Source organism: Dermacentor andersoni, chromosome 2 (assembly GCF_023375885.2).
Source record: "Dermacentor andersoni chromosome 2, qqDerAnde1_hic_scaffold, whole genome shotgun sequence".
Lineage (NCBI taxonomy): Eukaryota > Metazoa > Arthropoda > Arachnida > Ixodida > Ixodidae > Dermacentor > Dermacentor andersoni.
In genome coordinates, this window is record NC_092815.1 from 10,890,533 (window position 1) to 10,906,210 (window position 15,678).

The window sequence follows — 15,678 nt, forward strand, 5'->3', positions numbered from 1 at the left end:
ATAAACGTCCAATGCTTGCCTGTTATCTCCGAAATGCTTGGCTTTTGCAGCTGTACTGCACGCACACTACCTGTTTTAGTTGTGCCATACTACACTGGCTATCAGGTACAAGACCCTTAGAGAAGCCAGACTCAGGGAAAATGAACTATACGTGCAAGTGCAACCAGCAGCCCTAAAGCTAGCCCTCATATGCCACAACAAGAAAAAATAAGTAGAGAAATGCTAACAGAAACACAACCTCCTACCTTCTTTGGAGGAGGGGGTGGCTTACGGACAAGTCCAGATTTGTCCGCACTAATACGTGCTTCTTTAAGTGTCTTCTTAGTGTCCATGTCTGACAGGACCACAAAGAAGTGGTGACACTTCTCGCACTTGACGAATCGCGTTGATGCTGCATTGAGTCACAAAACATTCCATCGGTTATGCATAGCTAATGCATGTCATATTGCTATGGAACAGTATTTGCCACAAATAAAGACGGGGACAGCGGAACGCCTCTATTCTGCTGTCCCTGTCTTTATTTGCGGTCAATATGATATGCAGTAAACACCAACTAGGCCAAACTGAAGTTCTTCTGATAGCTAATGCATTCAAAGGTTGGTCTCACAGTTCCTTTGACAGAATCATTTCAGTGAAACTCTAATGAAAAAGTTTTCACAGAGTTATCATGATAACATTGAGCAGCTACAGAAATTGGCTAATGTGAATATCTACAGTTATTGCACAGCAGCATTTCTCAAAATACCTTATGTTTCTGTGTATAACCTGACCTGCAGTTACAGCAGCGAGGAATGAAAAAAATTATGCAGATCTCACGTGCTGTGGGAATCGAAGTTATGTGAAGCATTTTGCATTTTGCTATGGCATCGGCCCTGCGGAATTGTGCCCTGAGCGGCTCTTTGACAACCTCGAAGATTTTAAGCAGGCACTCACTGTGCAGCTCGGACAGGCTGAGGGTCGCAAAGAGCATGGGCTTGTCTAGCTGCTGCTCAATCATTGCGAACACATTCTGCTTCCTCTGTGCCCAGTAGTGCACCGTCCTCGAGCTGCTCAACTAAACCTCTGAGGAATGCAACGCCCGAGTTGACGCACTTCTCAATGGAGCTGCAGTCTTCCAAGAGCTTCTTTGTGAGCGTCAGGAGCCAATTGGCATGCACGAGATGGTAAACGTGCCTTTGAAGTGCTGTTCGTACAGAGGCAACCACCACCGGGTGTTCCGCAGCCAACATCCCCGGATCTCCTTAAACATGCCACCTGGCTCGGCGCAGGTAGTAAGCGAGAACCAAAGGTGGGAGGGAGTAGGATAATGGAGCTCGAGTGAAGACGATACTGCAACTATGCCGGCAATGCGAACATGAGCATGAGCACCCAGCGGCTGAAATTGGTAGGCACAGCCAGCCTCACAGTGTAGAAAGCTAGATAGATACACACTAAGCACCTGAAGTTCACAAAGGACGCTTCCCATTAAGAATAAAATATGGGCGTATAACCCGCGGAAATAACTGCATGCAGTAATGCTCAAACTTCAGCAAAAAACATTTTTCATTCGTGGATGCACCACTAGTCCATATCGTATCTTCGGCCGGTGGCACTGTTCTCTCTCTCTCTCTTTGGCAAGGAAACACAACGGAGGTGATCACGAATGAATCAGTCACGTGACATGTGCCATGAATCAGATCACTTCACAGCTAGCATTCACACGATAGAGCATGACAGCGTGTGGACAGAGCCAGCCTCGCATGTGCCATGGTGATGGAGGAAACGCGACTGAGCCGGAAATCCCAACGGCGATTTGGCTCTCCACCGTATCGCACGGACCGAGAGAGCACCACTGGAACGGGTGACATATGAGTTTGCTGGCCCCGCATGCACTATTCGCCAACTCCTCAATGCAAAATGGTGACCCATAAGGAGCAATAGAATGAGCGACCATGAAGGAGGGGTGAAGGGAGCTTCAACACGCAGGGGTGGGAAGATGGTGCGGTTCCACAGAAGATAACGAAACTGAAGGGCGCAGATAGTTGCCTTGAAATGTGGCTTCATGGCAGCATGCACCACGCTGCCGTGAAGCCACATGTCAAGGCGAAGTTTGCTTATAACCTGTGCCTCAACTTTACCATTAAATTCTTTTGAACTTTTTTCGTACGGGCTATATGCGGGTTATACGTGCGAAAATATGGTGTGATCAGTCCATAGAAACACCAGGAGTCCTTGAGTGTTGAAAAATGTCTGTGGGAAACTTTCTGTATTAAATTCCCGTAGTTATTCGAATGTAAGCCAACTTTTCTTTTTCGGAAATGTTCCTGAAAGCTAGCTATCGACCTATATTCGTGAATAAACCTAGCAAAAATACCGAGCTAACAGAGTTCCTCTGTCACGGCCGCCCTAAAGCCAATGTGTAGATTAACCCGACTGGCTTTAATAGATGCTGCATATCCAATGCCCTCGATGGCACAGAGGACAATGGCCTTTGAGGTGCGAAGGATGCCTGCGAAGCATTCAACGAGGGCAACTCCTCTGGCAGTTCCGACAAGGATGTAATTCGTAGCGTCGGCTAGCGAGATTTAGAAGCCAAGGTTAAATGAAGTTTGTCATGTTCAAAATTTATTGTTTTTTAAAGACATGGGTCAACCTATGTTCAAATTATCACGTTTGATTTCTCAGCGAGTTCAATATATAGGGGTTGACCTATATTCATGTTCAAACTATTTTCGAGTAAGTGCTGCAACAAGTCCCCCACACATGTCTTCGTACTCTCTCTCTCTCTCTCTATGAATGCGATCAGCATTCTCTGCAAACTTCATGCACACTAAGGGGAGTTTCTGCTTATCTTTCTGTCTGTCTTGGTCTCTAATTGCTTTCTGACAACTTAGGCCACAGGGTAGTCCATGGTGTAATAGTCTGAGCATCTGGCTGCTGTGCTGTGGGAACAGGGTTCGAAACCAACCATCGAAACCAACTCAGGTCACTGCGTATGTGCTACTCCTCTTTCATGCCAACTTGCGTAACTGAATGTGTGCTACTGGGTGTGTGCCACTCTTCAATGGCAAAACAATCTTTCAACATTTCCCAAGTGATGAGTGAAATCGAACCCGTGGCACATACTATATTGAAACAATACTGTCTGAATATATACTCACACAGGCACCACTCACGGACACTGCAGTGGTGTTGCCAGGCGGCACAGCATGTGGAGTGGGAAGCGTGAGAGAGGAACCCGGCAACAGATAAACCTCATACATGACGCGTTTCAGTGGTGGCAATGTGCTGTGTCACTACATTGCTTCAATGCTAATAGCATTAAAATGTCGACATTAATCGTGAGATAAGTTCTATCGTAACTGTTTATTATTATTATACAGATGGAAATAAATATAGCAGTATTTATGCCATATGCTAGCGATGGATGCTCCTTTTTACTAGGTGAAAGTTATAATTTAAAGAAATTGATATGATCACATAGATTTGGATGTGAACATGGGTGGGTGAATTATTTAAAGGACCCGCCGTGGTTGCTCAGTGGCTATGGTGTTGGGCTGCTGAGCACGAGGTCGCGGGATCGAATCCCGGCCATGGCGGCCGCATTTCGATGGGGGCAAAATGCGAAAACACCCATGTAATTAGATTTAGGTGCACGTTAAAGATCCCCAGGTGGTCGAAATTTCCGAAGTCCTCCACTACGGCGTGCCTCATAATCAGGAAGTGGTTTTGGCACGTTAAACCCCGTAATTTAATTAAATTAATTAATTATTTAAAGGAAGGTTGTCATCCTGAAGAACTAGAGTAATGTCCAGATAGGCATCGAAAAAGGAATAAATACTGAAACAAGACTCTGTACCTCCCCTGCATTATCAGCAGGCTCCAACATGAGCACACCTGTTTAACACATGAGGTATGTCACACCTTACGCTGATCGTACAAAGCCTAAGTGGCATTAAAATCAGCTAAATAACTATGATCAGAGTTCATACAGCCCATTTGACTGAAAATTCAAGGACAATTTAAGGATTTCAAGGATGCTGAAGGTCAAAATTTAAGGAGGAGGAAACAAAGCTTATTCATACACATACACTAAAAAATTGAGATCTCTTTTTCAGCTGCAATTTTTTACAGCTAAGCAGCTGCTGACTTGGACACATGCTTCGAACGGTCGTTTTTAGAAGCTCATTCTCCCATTGTAATGATATGAATCACTTTGTGACATGATGGTTAGTAGTTTCCAACTTCGGCCAAATTAAGATACTCGTCATGTTAAAGCCAAATGGCTGAAACTTGCTTTCCACCGGGCCTTTTTAGTCTAAGGCTCAGAAACGGAGCCATGATCACTGCAGTGTGAACCAACTAGCAAAACACCAAAGTAGTGGTAGAGTTTGGTCGTATAATCTGTCTTTACCTAGCTCCTCGATAGCAACCTGACATGTCCATAGTTTCCCAATAGACCGTGTCCATAGCGTAGCTCCTATGCAGAGTTTACAACTTTGAATGTTCCAAATTTGCCACAACCCAGGTTTTCAAGCAATTCAAAGAGCACATTAATTTTCAAGGAGTTTTAAGGGCACTTGAATCCATTTTTCCAAATTCAAGGGTTTTTCAAGGATTTCAAGGAGGTGTACAAACCCTGCTATGATGCAAACCTGGCCAATTGAAATGTAGATTTAGTAGTAATAGCCCAAGTGACCAATCAAACCTGCCTTCATGTGTGTGTTTTTATCTCTGAATGACTTGTGAAAAAGTATGTGACAGGTGAGAGGAGGGGCAATGAGCTATTACATAAACTTGCTTATTTCTTCAGAGATGTCGGTGAAAATTTGTGGAGGTGTTAATAATGCTTCCGCAATGTGTATATGAAGATTTCAGTTCTGCTGCAAAAACATATTTATGTACATTTCCTTTCTCCTTTAAGGCTTATGGAGAGTCTAGAAAATTGGGAAAATGCGATGGACGATAGACCCATTGTTCAGCGTGCTTTCGAATGTATGGCTGGGGCCATAACATACAATATGTTTTATTTGAAAATTACTTTTAATATCCATATTCTATGACACGCCTGCAATGAACACATATAGACGGTGAATGAATGGCCCCATCCTGAATGCAGGAACACTCAAAAAGAAACATACAGAATGTCATGCGCTACAGTGTAGTTTAGGGAGCTTAATAAAAATAAAGTTAGAGGCAGTCACAAATAAATCATCTCTATGAGCTGAATGGACTTGTCCTGATTTTGTTTATTTGTGGTTTTTTCAGTTCATGCTACTATGTCTGCCATAAAAACAGTTTAGAGAAAATAGAATTAAATGTGTTGCACAAATTTTACAACTGTTGGAGGCACCAGGACTGTGCATGTCAAATAGTATTGCTTGGCCACCGGGCCTTCAATTCAAACAGCCTCTAAAGCTCTTTTTTTTTTTTTTCACAGAAAGCATTGTTCCTGGCCACCCTCTGATGTGAGTACTTTGTTTATGCTAAAATCTGATCACAAGTGGCCATTGCTGTCCGAAAAAGTTGAAATTTTAGTTTTTCATGTGTTTGCTTTTGTCGGGAAAAACAAGGGCAAATGGCAACTGCTCAAAATGAAGAAAACACGCTTTGTATTGAGAAGACCGATATAGCAGCTTCCAGTGGCATTGCCATCTCAGAGATAAGGGGATGCAAAAGAAGTATATTTCGCTAGCTCCGAGAAACATTCACCGCCTTCAATGATAACAATAATTTTCTTTAGGCCAACCCAAGCGGTTTTCAGCAAAGGCTTTGAAACTACACAGTAATTGACCTATACATACCAAATGTTAGACTTCATGAAAAATATCTTTAGAAAACAATTCTTGTGAGGTCACAGCCACATCAGCAGTGACGTGAGGTGTGTCCCAAGAATAAATAAAAGCAGTGACACACAGCAAAAGAATTCTAGGTCAGTCAAAGCAGCCCTCATGACGCCACCACCTATCTGCCTCACATTCCAAAGCCCTCCACTGCAGTGTCCCTCATAAACCGCTGCACAGTCTTGGGACGTTAAACAATTAAATTAATTGCACACCAAACATAAAACAGGGACAAAGCAGCATTTTCAATTTTCTAAAGGAACAACTAAGAAGGGGCACTCACAGACGAATGTTTCCACATGGGTGCACGGATTGCCACACTTGGGGCAACAGAGGTGTCCATCTCCACGGCTTCCACCGCCTGCACTTCCTCGTACTCCACTGTTTCCACCAGATCCTTTGTCCACTCCAGAGCCAGAACCACCACCGCGAAGTCCCATGTCATCATCACCGCTCCCATTGTTGCCACCTCCAACAGCAGTGCGTAGTGTGGCAACCAAAAGGCACCGGCTTCCAGAGAATTGGCCAATTGGCAACACCCTCTGCAGCGACGCTGTGCTCTGTTGACCTTCACAACCAAGATAACAACACAACTCTTTCACAAATTTAGTTACCATCAAAGTTAACTTGAACGGTATAGTCTACAAATCTGTTAAGTCATTAAATGATATGGCATAGATGAAAAAAATGGTCCAGATTAGAAGGCAGAGAGTGTGCTCAAACAAAGCAACCAACTTGCAATCAAAACACCTGTTTTAGTATTATATGCAGGTGTCAAAGAAAGTAAGGCCCACTTTCGATTGTGATCAAGCCCAATCCAGATCGAGTTTCTCAGTCATGATTGGCTTCCTTGTCCAATCTGTGGAAGGGAGCCAATCACGGTGGAGAATTTCAATCAAGATCAGGCTCGATCACGACCAAAGATAGCCGTGTGAGACCATTATTACACTCGACAAAACATTCAGCTGTTTCATTAAAGTGTGTGAATCTCTTTAAACAGCATCTGCAAGACAGTAATTCAGAGAATAAGGGCATCGCCTTTGATAGCACTTCACTTGCTACAAGTCGAGAAACAAGTTGGGCAAAATTAATGAGGTAACAGCAGCAGAGACTGTGCCATACTGATTCTCAACTCACAAGTTTGGATAAGCTGGTGAAAATAAAGTGCATATCTGTCGTACCTCTCTTGTGAAGGGCAGCATGGCACCTTACTTTCTATAAGTTCAAATGTTTCCTTCAGCAGTGCCAATTTAACTAATTTGTTAATATATCTGCCTACTTTTAAAATCACCAAATTACCAAAAATGTGATAAATGCACAAGCAGCTAAACTACCTATATATGCAAAATCCATAGTATAACTACAATGAAAAGTACTGGCCAACCATCTAGTCAGACTTTCAGACGAAAAAGTTGGGAAAGTGTGCAGCATGCTGGCATCACACCAGGTGTACATGTAATTTAGCACAACACAAACGAATTCAAAAATGAAAGCAGTGTGCCTGTTTATATACATTGTGCGGAGGCTAAGATGTACAACTGCCACAACTCGCCTGACAATGTAGTATGCAACTGGTATCTCTGTTCAAGAGCTACCCAGAGTTTGTAACCACTGTAATGGCTTGTAAGAATAGGCAGGCCCCTTTGGGTACTTCTACAGTTGGGTACAACTTAAGAAAGCAGGTGAGGCCCCGCCAAGATGACTGAAGCACAGCAGCTGATTGCCTCTGCGACTAAAGAAATAGTCCCACTGACGCGACTCGGCCCAGTTCAAAGCGAGGGCTGCCATGTTCTCCGTCGGCAGAGTCACCAGCCATCCGGCTCATGACGTCAGCCTAGAGTGCGCGCCCACTGGTGGAGGCTTATGTACATCCACCTTTGAGGGACAAATGCCGCTGCTTTCTAAAGTTGTACCCAACTATACACACCACAACAGAGCAATTTCGCACTAAAAGGCTACGTGTCTTACATCATATTTCCTGCCACTCTACTTTCTCCCCATCAATCAAGCTCTGCTGGGCTGAACATTTCAACAAAGTTATGAATGAGGCCAGTCCACACAAGATAACATTTATCTTTCTCATGTTCACAGTGCAGTCAAGCGTTCAGAAAACTCTTAATAGTTTGATAATCCTGTTAATAACTACCAACCTTGTCATCAAACAAACCCAAACAAACCCAAATTGATATTTCAGCACAGCAACACATACCTCGTTCATGATGTACAGCTGCCACCTTAAGTGCTTTCTGTGTGCGAGGCACAAGTGCATTACAAAGATGTCCATAGGGACATTTAAGTGTTAGCTCATGTTTCATCAGCGATCCTGATCCCTCATACTGCAACAATCCTGCACTGTTTGCAATTCACTATATTTAAAGACAAAAAGTGTGACTTCAGTGCTTTAGTGAAAATAACACTTCCTCTCCTCAAGCAAAACTTCTTTAGCTATCTGGGTATTGAAATCAGCTACTTTCTAGCTAACTTTCAGGACAATTCTAGCTTTCTTTCATTTTCATTTGGCAATAATGTTTTTCTTGGAGTTAATAGGCAAAGCTTGAATCAGTTTGGGGCCATGGACTGCAGAGAAATCTTCCAGAACACATACCCAAAAACTAAAAAGTGTCAGACAAATGGCCTAGAGGCATTCATGACTGCTCCTAATATATTAAATACTATTTCATGCAGTTACAAGAAAGCATTTAAAGAAAATCCTGGGGGAAAAAGAATTAATTTAGGGTTGGGCATTTGATAAATTAACCTTCTAATGAATACTTTGTTACTATTATTTTCTTTAATCATGATTAATTGGTTGAGGTCATGTGTGCAAAATAAGGCAAGTGTTGCCACCAATGTGGCCACTTTGCTTATTTCATAACAAGGGAACTAAAGATTGAGTTACGCTTTCAGACTAGTAAGGCACCTGTGTTTCTCCCATGGAGGCTGCACTTCAAGACAGCAGAACAAGTGGGCCAGCTCAGTGTAGCTGAAGTTATGATTGCATCTGAGTGATACTGATGTGCTTGGTACGTGCAGTCATGTAAGGTGTCACTGATGTGATTGCAAGAGCAACCTTCTATTTAAATAGGACATATCTGAGAGTCCATAAACCCAATCAATCAATTAATAAATAATTATAATGCTGATTAATTGGGTCAAATTCTTTAATTGGAGCCCAGCCTAGTTTGATTCAATCTTTAGATGATATGAAAAATTTTGCAATTCCCAATGAGACAATTAACAGACATCTACAACACACACCTGTATTTTAATCGTTATACGTAAAAGCTTCAGCATGTCACATTCATATGCAGTGCAATTTTGTTTTGCAACTAGTGTGCACACAGGAGTGGATCCAGCACAGCCTCCAAGGTCCCCATCAACAAATACAGAGAACAAAAAGGAGAAGGAGGGCTCGTTGCATGCTCCATATTAGCTGGCATGTTGGGCTCATCTTCCCTCTGGATTTGCCAATGGGTGAACAATTGATCATACCTTTAACGATTGTTATCATGACTGGAATTAAACAAAGGAAATGAATTTATAAAGTTAAGATGATCAACACTCACTCTTGGCAACTTTCCTCAAGAAGATAGACCTTGTTGGGCTGACTGCACAACGTATCGCTGACATTTTCTCTGTTAAGAGATAAAGGAACACTTCAAAACACTAGTTTAAAACACAGATGGTGACACGATGCAAACAATGAAGATAGTTCTAGCAGCACTTATGTGGACCAATTTCAAAGAACACTAAATATATCAGTCTGGAGGTTTTTAATGCATATTTTCTTACAATGATAATAAAATGAAATGTACGTACTAAATCCTACCGCGGGTCTACTCACAGTTGTGTTTGTTGGCTTCCCAATGGATACAGTAAAGAAACTTGAGGCAGTAAGCTCTCAAGTGAGTAAACATGCTTGCAGTGACACTTATCGCAGAGTTTTGTCGTTTTATATATGGATATTGCTCAATTACAAGTGATGTTGTGTACAGGCAAAACGCTTTTCATTTCACACAGTGCAACCACCTCCTTTATCGAACTTCAAGCCACTGCGTTCAAAAGAAAGAAGAAGCTGTGGCGCCTAATATATACACATACAAATTAGTCACTGCAGAGGAAATCTGCCAGCCCCCTTATAAACTAACAAATTTGGAGCACTATGCGCCTATAGTGACACCAGCACTTCAGGAAAGTCAGCGGCCAGTTCAAGATGCATGCAAGGAATCGATGCCGAATAAAGCAGTGATAAGCGAACATACGCGGTTAAGAAAAAAAAACATGAAGCTGTATGGAACCCGTCGCGATGAATACAAATGCACGAAGCAATTCAGGGTGGTGCGCGTCGCTGCCTAGGCTTTAGCAAAGAAAATAATAATAAAACGCGCAAGCGTTAGAACTAGCAGAATAATTGCCTGATTAGAAGAAAGCGTTATGTGCAGTTGTTGATGAAGACTGCAAAGTACGAAACGCGTTGGCTGTCATGTATTTAATAAAATTAACCAAACCATCGTGACGGAACGGGGGAGACAAACGTATGTAAAAGAAGCGAACACGATCTCCCATGCCGCGTGACCTGCAAAGCTGTTCGCGCATCAACAGCAGAAGACAGCGGAAACCCCCCAGATGCATTCAGGCTGCGGAGATCCGAATGTCACTGCAGGATGCCATGCGCAAGATCACAATGTAAACAACTACGACGAAAACAGCAGCAATGCTAGAATGACGGTGCAATGGGGCACCTAGCCGTGCTACAGCATTGGCTATCAACGAATGGCCTTGAAAGTGCGACATACCAACCAAAACCTAAACCAAGGCTACCCCAAGTTGTCCCTCGTGTTTAAGATAATGTGTCTAAGGCTAAAACAAAAACGACAAATGAACCTAGCGCAAGAAGCACGATTGACAAAAACCTTACCTCAGTTGCCGCAGTGAAAATGTTGCTGCCCGTCGAAGTTGCACTTAATCTCACGGCTGAACAAGAGGTCTCTTGCGCTTACGAAACGTTCGCCAAGCATGAAACTGGTCCGTTAGCACAATAGCACACTTTCTCTTTGCGTTGCACAACTCGCATCAGTGAAAGTAAACCGGGAATCTAGTTCTAAAAGCATTCATTTTCGGTCGGCCTACTGAACAAAATGTCAGGTGCCTTTAGTTTCTTTTTACGCCAGTAGAGGCCGCTACACGTCAAGTAGTTTAAGTCACCTTTGACAACACTTACGTCGCAATTATTTACGTAAATAAAATAAATTATGTATATACAAATAATATACGCAATAAACTCTATTTTATTTTTGTGCACATACAAAGCGTTTTAAATTCTGTATAACAAGAAAGTTGGTCCAGAAAGTTCTTAAATAATATTTTTGCAGAATCTTGTTTCAAGACAAAGCAAGAACACACAAGTGCACACAAGCATGCTCAAAAGGCTAAAGCTGCTGAAGCAGGATAAAGTCTGTTCTGGGCTGAAGTAAAGCAACGAATGTAATGCGAATTCGCTAATACCGGAAACGACTGCCTGGACGCTGTGACACCTTAATCTAAAAGCGTTGGCTGTGACTGCATTCGCTTTTCTCAGTGTGTGTGTGTATTGCTTCTATGGCCGACGACGAGTTCGAGGGTGACGACGTTGGCGGCGCCGACGATTTTGACGACGTCGAGGAGGATGAAAACCTCGACGAGATTGACCAAAACGAGGAGGAGAACATCGAGCTCCTTCAAGCATCGGACGGCCAGCCTCAGCAGAACCAGAAGCGCATCACCACCATGTACATGACCAAGTATGAGAGAGCGAGAGTGTTGGGGACACGAGCGTTACAGATTGCCATGTGCGCGCCTGTGATGGTAGAATTAGAAGGCGAGACTGATCCTTTGCAGATCGCCATGAAGGAACTCAAGGCCCGCAAGATCCCCATCATCATTCGTAGGTACCTTCCTGACGGAAGCTACGAAGACTGGGGGATCGACGAACTCATCATCACGGATTGAGGTTTTCCTTGCCATTGTCGTCGAAAAAAAGCGAATGTCATCTTATTAAATTCTGACAAAAAAAAATCAGAAGAAATGAGAACAATGTTAAAGATTCTGATTCCGTGTTCGTTGAACTATCGTCTCGCGACTAAGCGTGTGAAGGTACAAGAAGCCATATGTTGTTTGTAGCTTCATGTGCTTGCTACAAAAAGCCTAAATTTCCAGATTTCCACAAAAAGCAGGACACAACGCAGAATACGGTCTGGACATTCGGCTTGAGTTTTTCTTTGCACCTCAATTTTTTTTTTTTTTTTTCCAAGCGATTGTGCTGTCGGGAGATGCTCTGATCTGTCCCGACAACATTGTTGACTGTCTCATGTTGCTTGTGAAGTAGGCCATCCACCGCTTCTGTGCGATTAAATTGTGTGTGCCAAGTCAAAGCCGAGCCATTACTTTCCATGAATGAGATAGTTTATCCAAGGTAGACTGCAGTACTAGAATATGTCGAAGACATAGCATAATGTACAGTTGGTAGGAAGTAATTGGTAACCATAATAACCATCGTGATTTATTCTGTGATACATTGCTGGCTTGACGAGGTACTGATTTGTTATTGGAATGAAACTATATCAGTTTTGCCCCTGCCATGTATAAGTAAAAATGTGACATTCACATCTTCAGGGTTCTTGTTAATGAGCACAGTAATGAATTTGCCAATGAGGCTACCACAGAGTGCATAACTTTCATTCGATTACCTTTGGTGCTCTTTTTTGTAATCCAGCATGCGGCATGGTGCTTCGTTGTAGTGACAAGACATTTCAGCAAATCACGTGCATGCCCTAAATTCTGTCAACACACACTCTTTGGTAAAACCTGCTTTTGTTTGTTTAGCCACTCAATGCGCACCAATAGCAAATTTGTCAAGGCCCTAGTCCTAGATTTAAGTTTATTCCATTTGGAAAATTTAGCACATATACCCAGTCTCGAAAACTGACACATTGGTTAGTCAGAAAATTGCAGCCTTAAAAGTTTGAAATTAGCAGTGTTCATCTTGTTCCAGCTGCGCCTTCTTTGACCCAAGTCCTTTTGCTCTGTTATTACATTAATTTGAAATTGGCACTTATTGAGCCATATTGAGCCGTGGCACAAATGGCCCGTCTTTGCCCTTTCAATTTTGTAGTTTTTCATTTTGCCAGTCCCATTTATCCAGAGCTGGCAGGCAGACATTGTACCCCTTCAGGCAGCACTTGTTTGCCTATTCCGTTATTTGCATTTGTGCTGAACTATTACGATGTTTGCAAGTTTAATACTAGTGCATGTTTACTATCCCCGGCATATTAGATGCAGGATATTGATGCTACATGTTAGACAGCTGGATATCGAAGCAAGGGTATTGCATGTTAAATAACTTGTTTTATTTATTAATTTCAATGTGCCAGTACAAGAGCTTGGTAAACTGAGAGAGAGCTGGCTAAAGTTACAAACACCTGATGTTGTAAATAGTGCACTTTTGTGGTAGAAGTGTATCCTGTGTGGCTGGTTCAGAACTTAGTCCACTGTTCTGCTGCCATAAAGGGAGCAGCATTCTTTGCTGTTCCTGGCACGCTACCTGTAATCATTGCATAGATTGTTGGAAGCTGTAGGTAAGGATACAATGATGTCCTCGCCGATTTCTGTAAATGAGAAGCAACACGCCAGTTTGCAAGAAGTAATTTATTTTTTCTCAGACGTCATCATTAGTAAACACATGGATACATAGAAGCCACAGGAGAATTGCACCTTGAATACATTGTAGCACATATTTTTATATTACAATACATACAATGAACAGCATTCATTTAAAACATGGCAGCAGTGCATAGTGATTATCTTCATACCAGAATTTGACATTTAAGCCATTAACAGTAGTATGGTTTCGTGCTGCATTTCAATACCTCACATGAATTGCTGTTCAACCTTTGACTGCAAGGTATGCACAGGTCCTTGAAAACCCTTGATATTGAAAAGTATGTTTTCAACGCCCTTGAAAATTCCTGGAATTCTTTTAGTCCCTTGAAAACTCTTGAATTTCTTGACCCCGCACAGCACGACTTCTTGGCAGTCACACCCTCTCTCGCTTTCTCCCATCTCCCTTCCACCAATTCTTTGTGAGCACTGTCGGACTCATGTTTCAAAAGAGTGAAAGAGAGACAAGAGAAAGGCTGGCAAAGCTGGCGAAATCCTGCTGCACTTGGTGCATGGCACAAAAGCAGCTCGCTTTTTCATGCGGCCATGCTTTATCTTTGAAGTTCATCTACGGCAGGTGCAAAGTCATCCCACTGCAGGTGATGGAGTGGGCATGAAAGCATCTTGAGCTTCATTTCGTACCATTGATGTAAAGACATCATCGACATGGCATGAAAGCATATCTTTGGCTGCAGACTCGCAAATAAAAAAAGTTGCTTTTGCATTATGAAATTCATTAATTTCCCGATTGTGCAATGATACAAAAAGTTTTACAGTCCCTTCCATGCAAGAAAAATATGTCGGCGACTGTACTTATTCCATAAAAGGTCCCATATCAATATGACAAAGTAAAGTGCCAAGTTTACCGACTTCATTATCTCCAAGTTTGGTTATAGTGTTTGAAAACGTCATAATGAATAATTGCTACATGTGATACTGCTGTGCCCCCTTTAAATGTTTTGACAGGGCCTTGGAAGTCCTTGAATATTCTTGAATTTCTGTCTCTGAGACCTGTACGAATCCTGGACTGGCTGTGGCAGAAGGCTTACCTTTCTGTCTGAATCCATACCCCACAACAATTTGTTTGTGTCTCCTAAAATTAGAAGGCCAGTAAAGTTAGTGAGCCTTAAATTTCATGTTTAAGGCACACAACTCACTAGTGAAACAGTGTTTCAACATAATTTAGATGTACACTTATTTGCATGAACATCTAAATGTGTTTACCAGCTTGAATCCCACAACAAATTTGCTGCGTTTAATACATTTAAACAGCTGATTCTCATTTTTAGTGTAGCTAAAGCAACCGAAAATTAATGTGATGTATGCTTACAGCACTTGTGGTAGCCTAAACTTATAGTGGTAGTTTCATATTCTTTAACTGTAATCCCAAATGAAGTTGTACGAGACTTCCGTCATCTGGCAGTATGCTATTCTCTGCAACCACTGAGTAGATTGGAAACCAGTGCTCCAGCCTCCTCTTGGGGCCATGTATCACAACTCGGTGCTCATTTCGTGGCACCCAGAAAGTGGGCTCTTTGGAATTGTGTCACCAGCGCTTGCCTTAGGGCTCCAAGCATTCCAAGGTGGTGAAGAATAAACCTGTGAAAGTAACATAAAACAGGACTTGTGAACAGTTTTATAAAAAAAATAATGCTTTCTGCACAATGAAATTGGTGGTAAAAGTGTAACACAGCTCTAAGATGTTTGGAATTTCTTTTATGATAGTAAAACATTGCAGACACATGGCAAAGTGACAGAAGTATGACATGAAGCTCTTCATTGTTTCATAGACTTTCCCTTATCCTTGCAAAAAGAAAGTCGACGCACGCTGTTTGCATTACTATCAAATTTTCATCAATTTCAGGCAAAACTAGGAGTAAATTCAACTCGTGCTGTTTAATGTCCGGAAACTACACAGTCAATAAGGGACCTTTGCCTGTAGTTCCTTACAAAGTGCTCATGAACAAGCGTTTTTACATTCCGCCCCATCGGTATCAAACCTGCGACCTCATGCTCGGCAGCAGAATGCCGTAGCCATTGACCCTCCAAGACAGGTAAACCTTGGAGTGCATAAGTAAGCACCTGCTGGGTCAGATCTTTCACAGTTTTTAAATACCCTGACTCATAATGAAATGTTTGGACTCTAAATGAATGTGTGGCT

General features: G+C 42.3%; 3 protein-coding genes across 8 annotated transcripts in view; 1 reads left to right on the forward strand and 2 right to left on the reverse strand.

The window, feature by feature from the left end:
- The window catches only part of ClpX (Caseinolytic protease chaperone subunit), a 36,173-nt gene extending 25,183 nt beyond the window's left edge, over positions 1-10,990 (reverse strand). For both annotated transcript variants that reach the window (XM_050190159.3, XM_055077554.2), the window contains exons 1-4: positions 10,741-10,990; positions 9,389-9,457; positions 6,106-6,390; positions 246-391 (exon numbers count right to left, since the gene is read on the reverse strand). In XM_050190159.3, coding sequence (XP_050046116.1) covers positions 246-391; positions 6,106-6,390; positions 9,389-9,452 — 495 coding nt within the window. In that variant the 5' untranslated portion in view covers positions 9,453-9,457; positions 10,741-10,990. The remainder of the gene's footprint in view (positions 1-245; positions 392-6,105; positions 6,391-9,388; positions 9,458-10,740) is intronic.
- A 208-nt stretch (positions 10,991-11,198) lies between these two features.
- On the forward strand, positions 11,199-12,232 carry Polr2F (RNA polymerase II subunit RpII18). The gene has a single exon (XM_050190166.3). The coding sequence runs from the start codon at positions 11,421-11,423 to the stop codon at positions 11,808-11,810; it is 390 nt and encodes a 129-aa protein (XP_050046123.1). The 5' UTR covers positions 11,199-11,420; the 3' UTR covers positions 11,811-12,232.
- Positions 12,233-13,486: 1,254 nt separating this feature from the next.
- LOC126543004 (band 4.1-like protein 4) overlaps positions 13,487-15,678 on the reverse strand; it is a 175,868-nt gene continuing 173,676 nt past the window's right edge. For 4 of the 5 annotated variants that reach the window (XM_055077551.2, XM_055077550.2, XM_055077552.2 and 1 more), the window contains exon 27: positions 13,487-15,116. In XM_055077551.2, the coding sequence (XP_054933526.1) occupies positions 15,009-15,116 (108 nt within the window). In that variant the 3' untranslated portion in view covers positions 13,487-15,008. The remainder of the gene's footprint in view (positions 15,117-15,678) is intronic. The other variant, XM_055077553.2, reaches the window with a different exon arrangement.

Coding starts and splice junctions, on each gene's coding strand:
- Polr2F (XM_050190166.3), top strand. CDS start 11,421: ATGGCCGACGACGAGTTCGAGGGTGACGACGTTGGCGGCGCCGACGAT.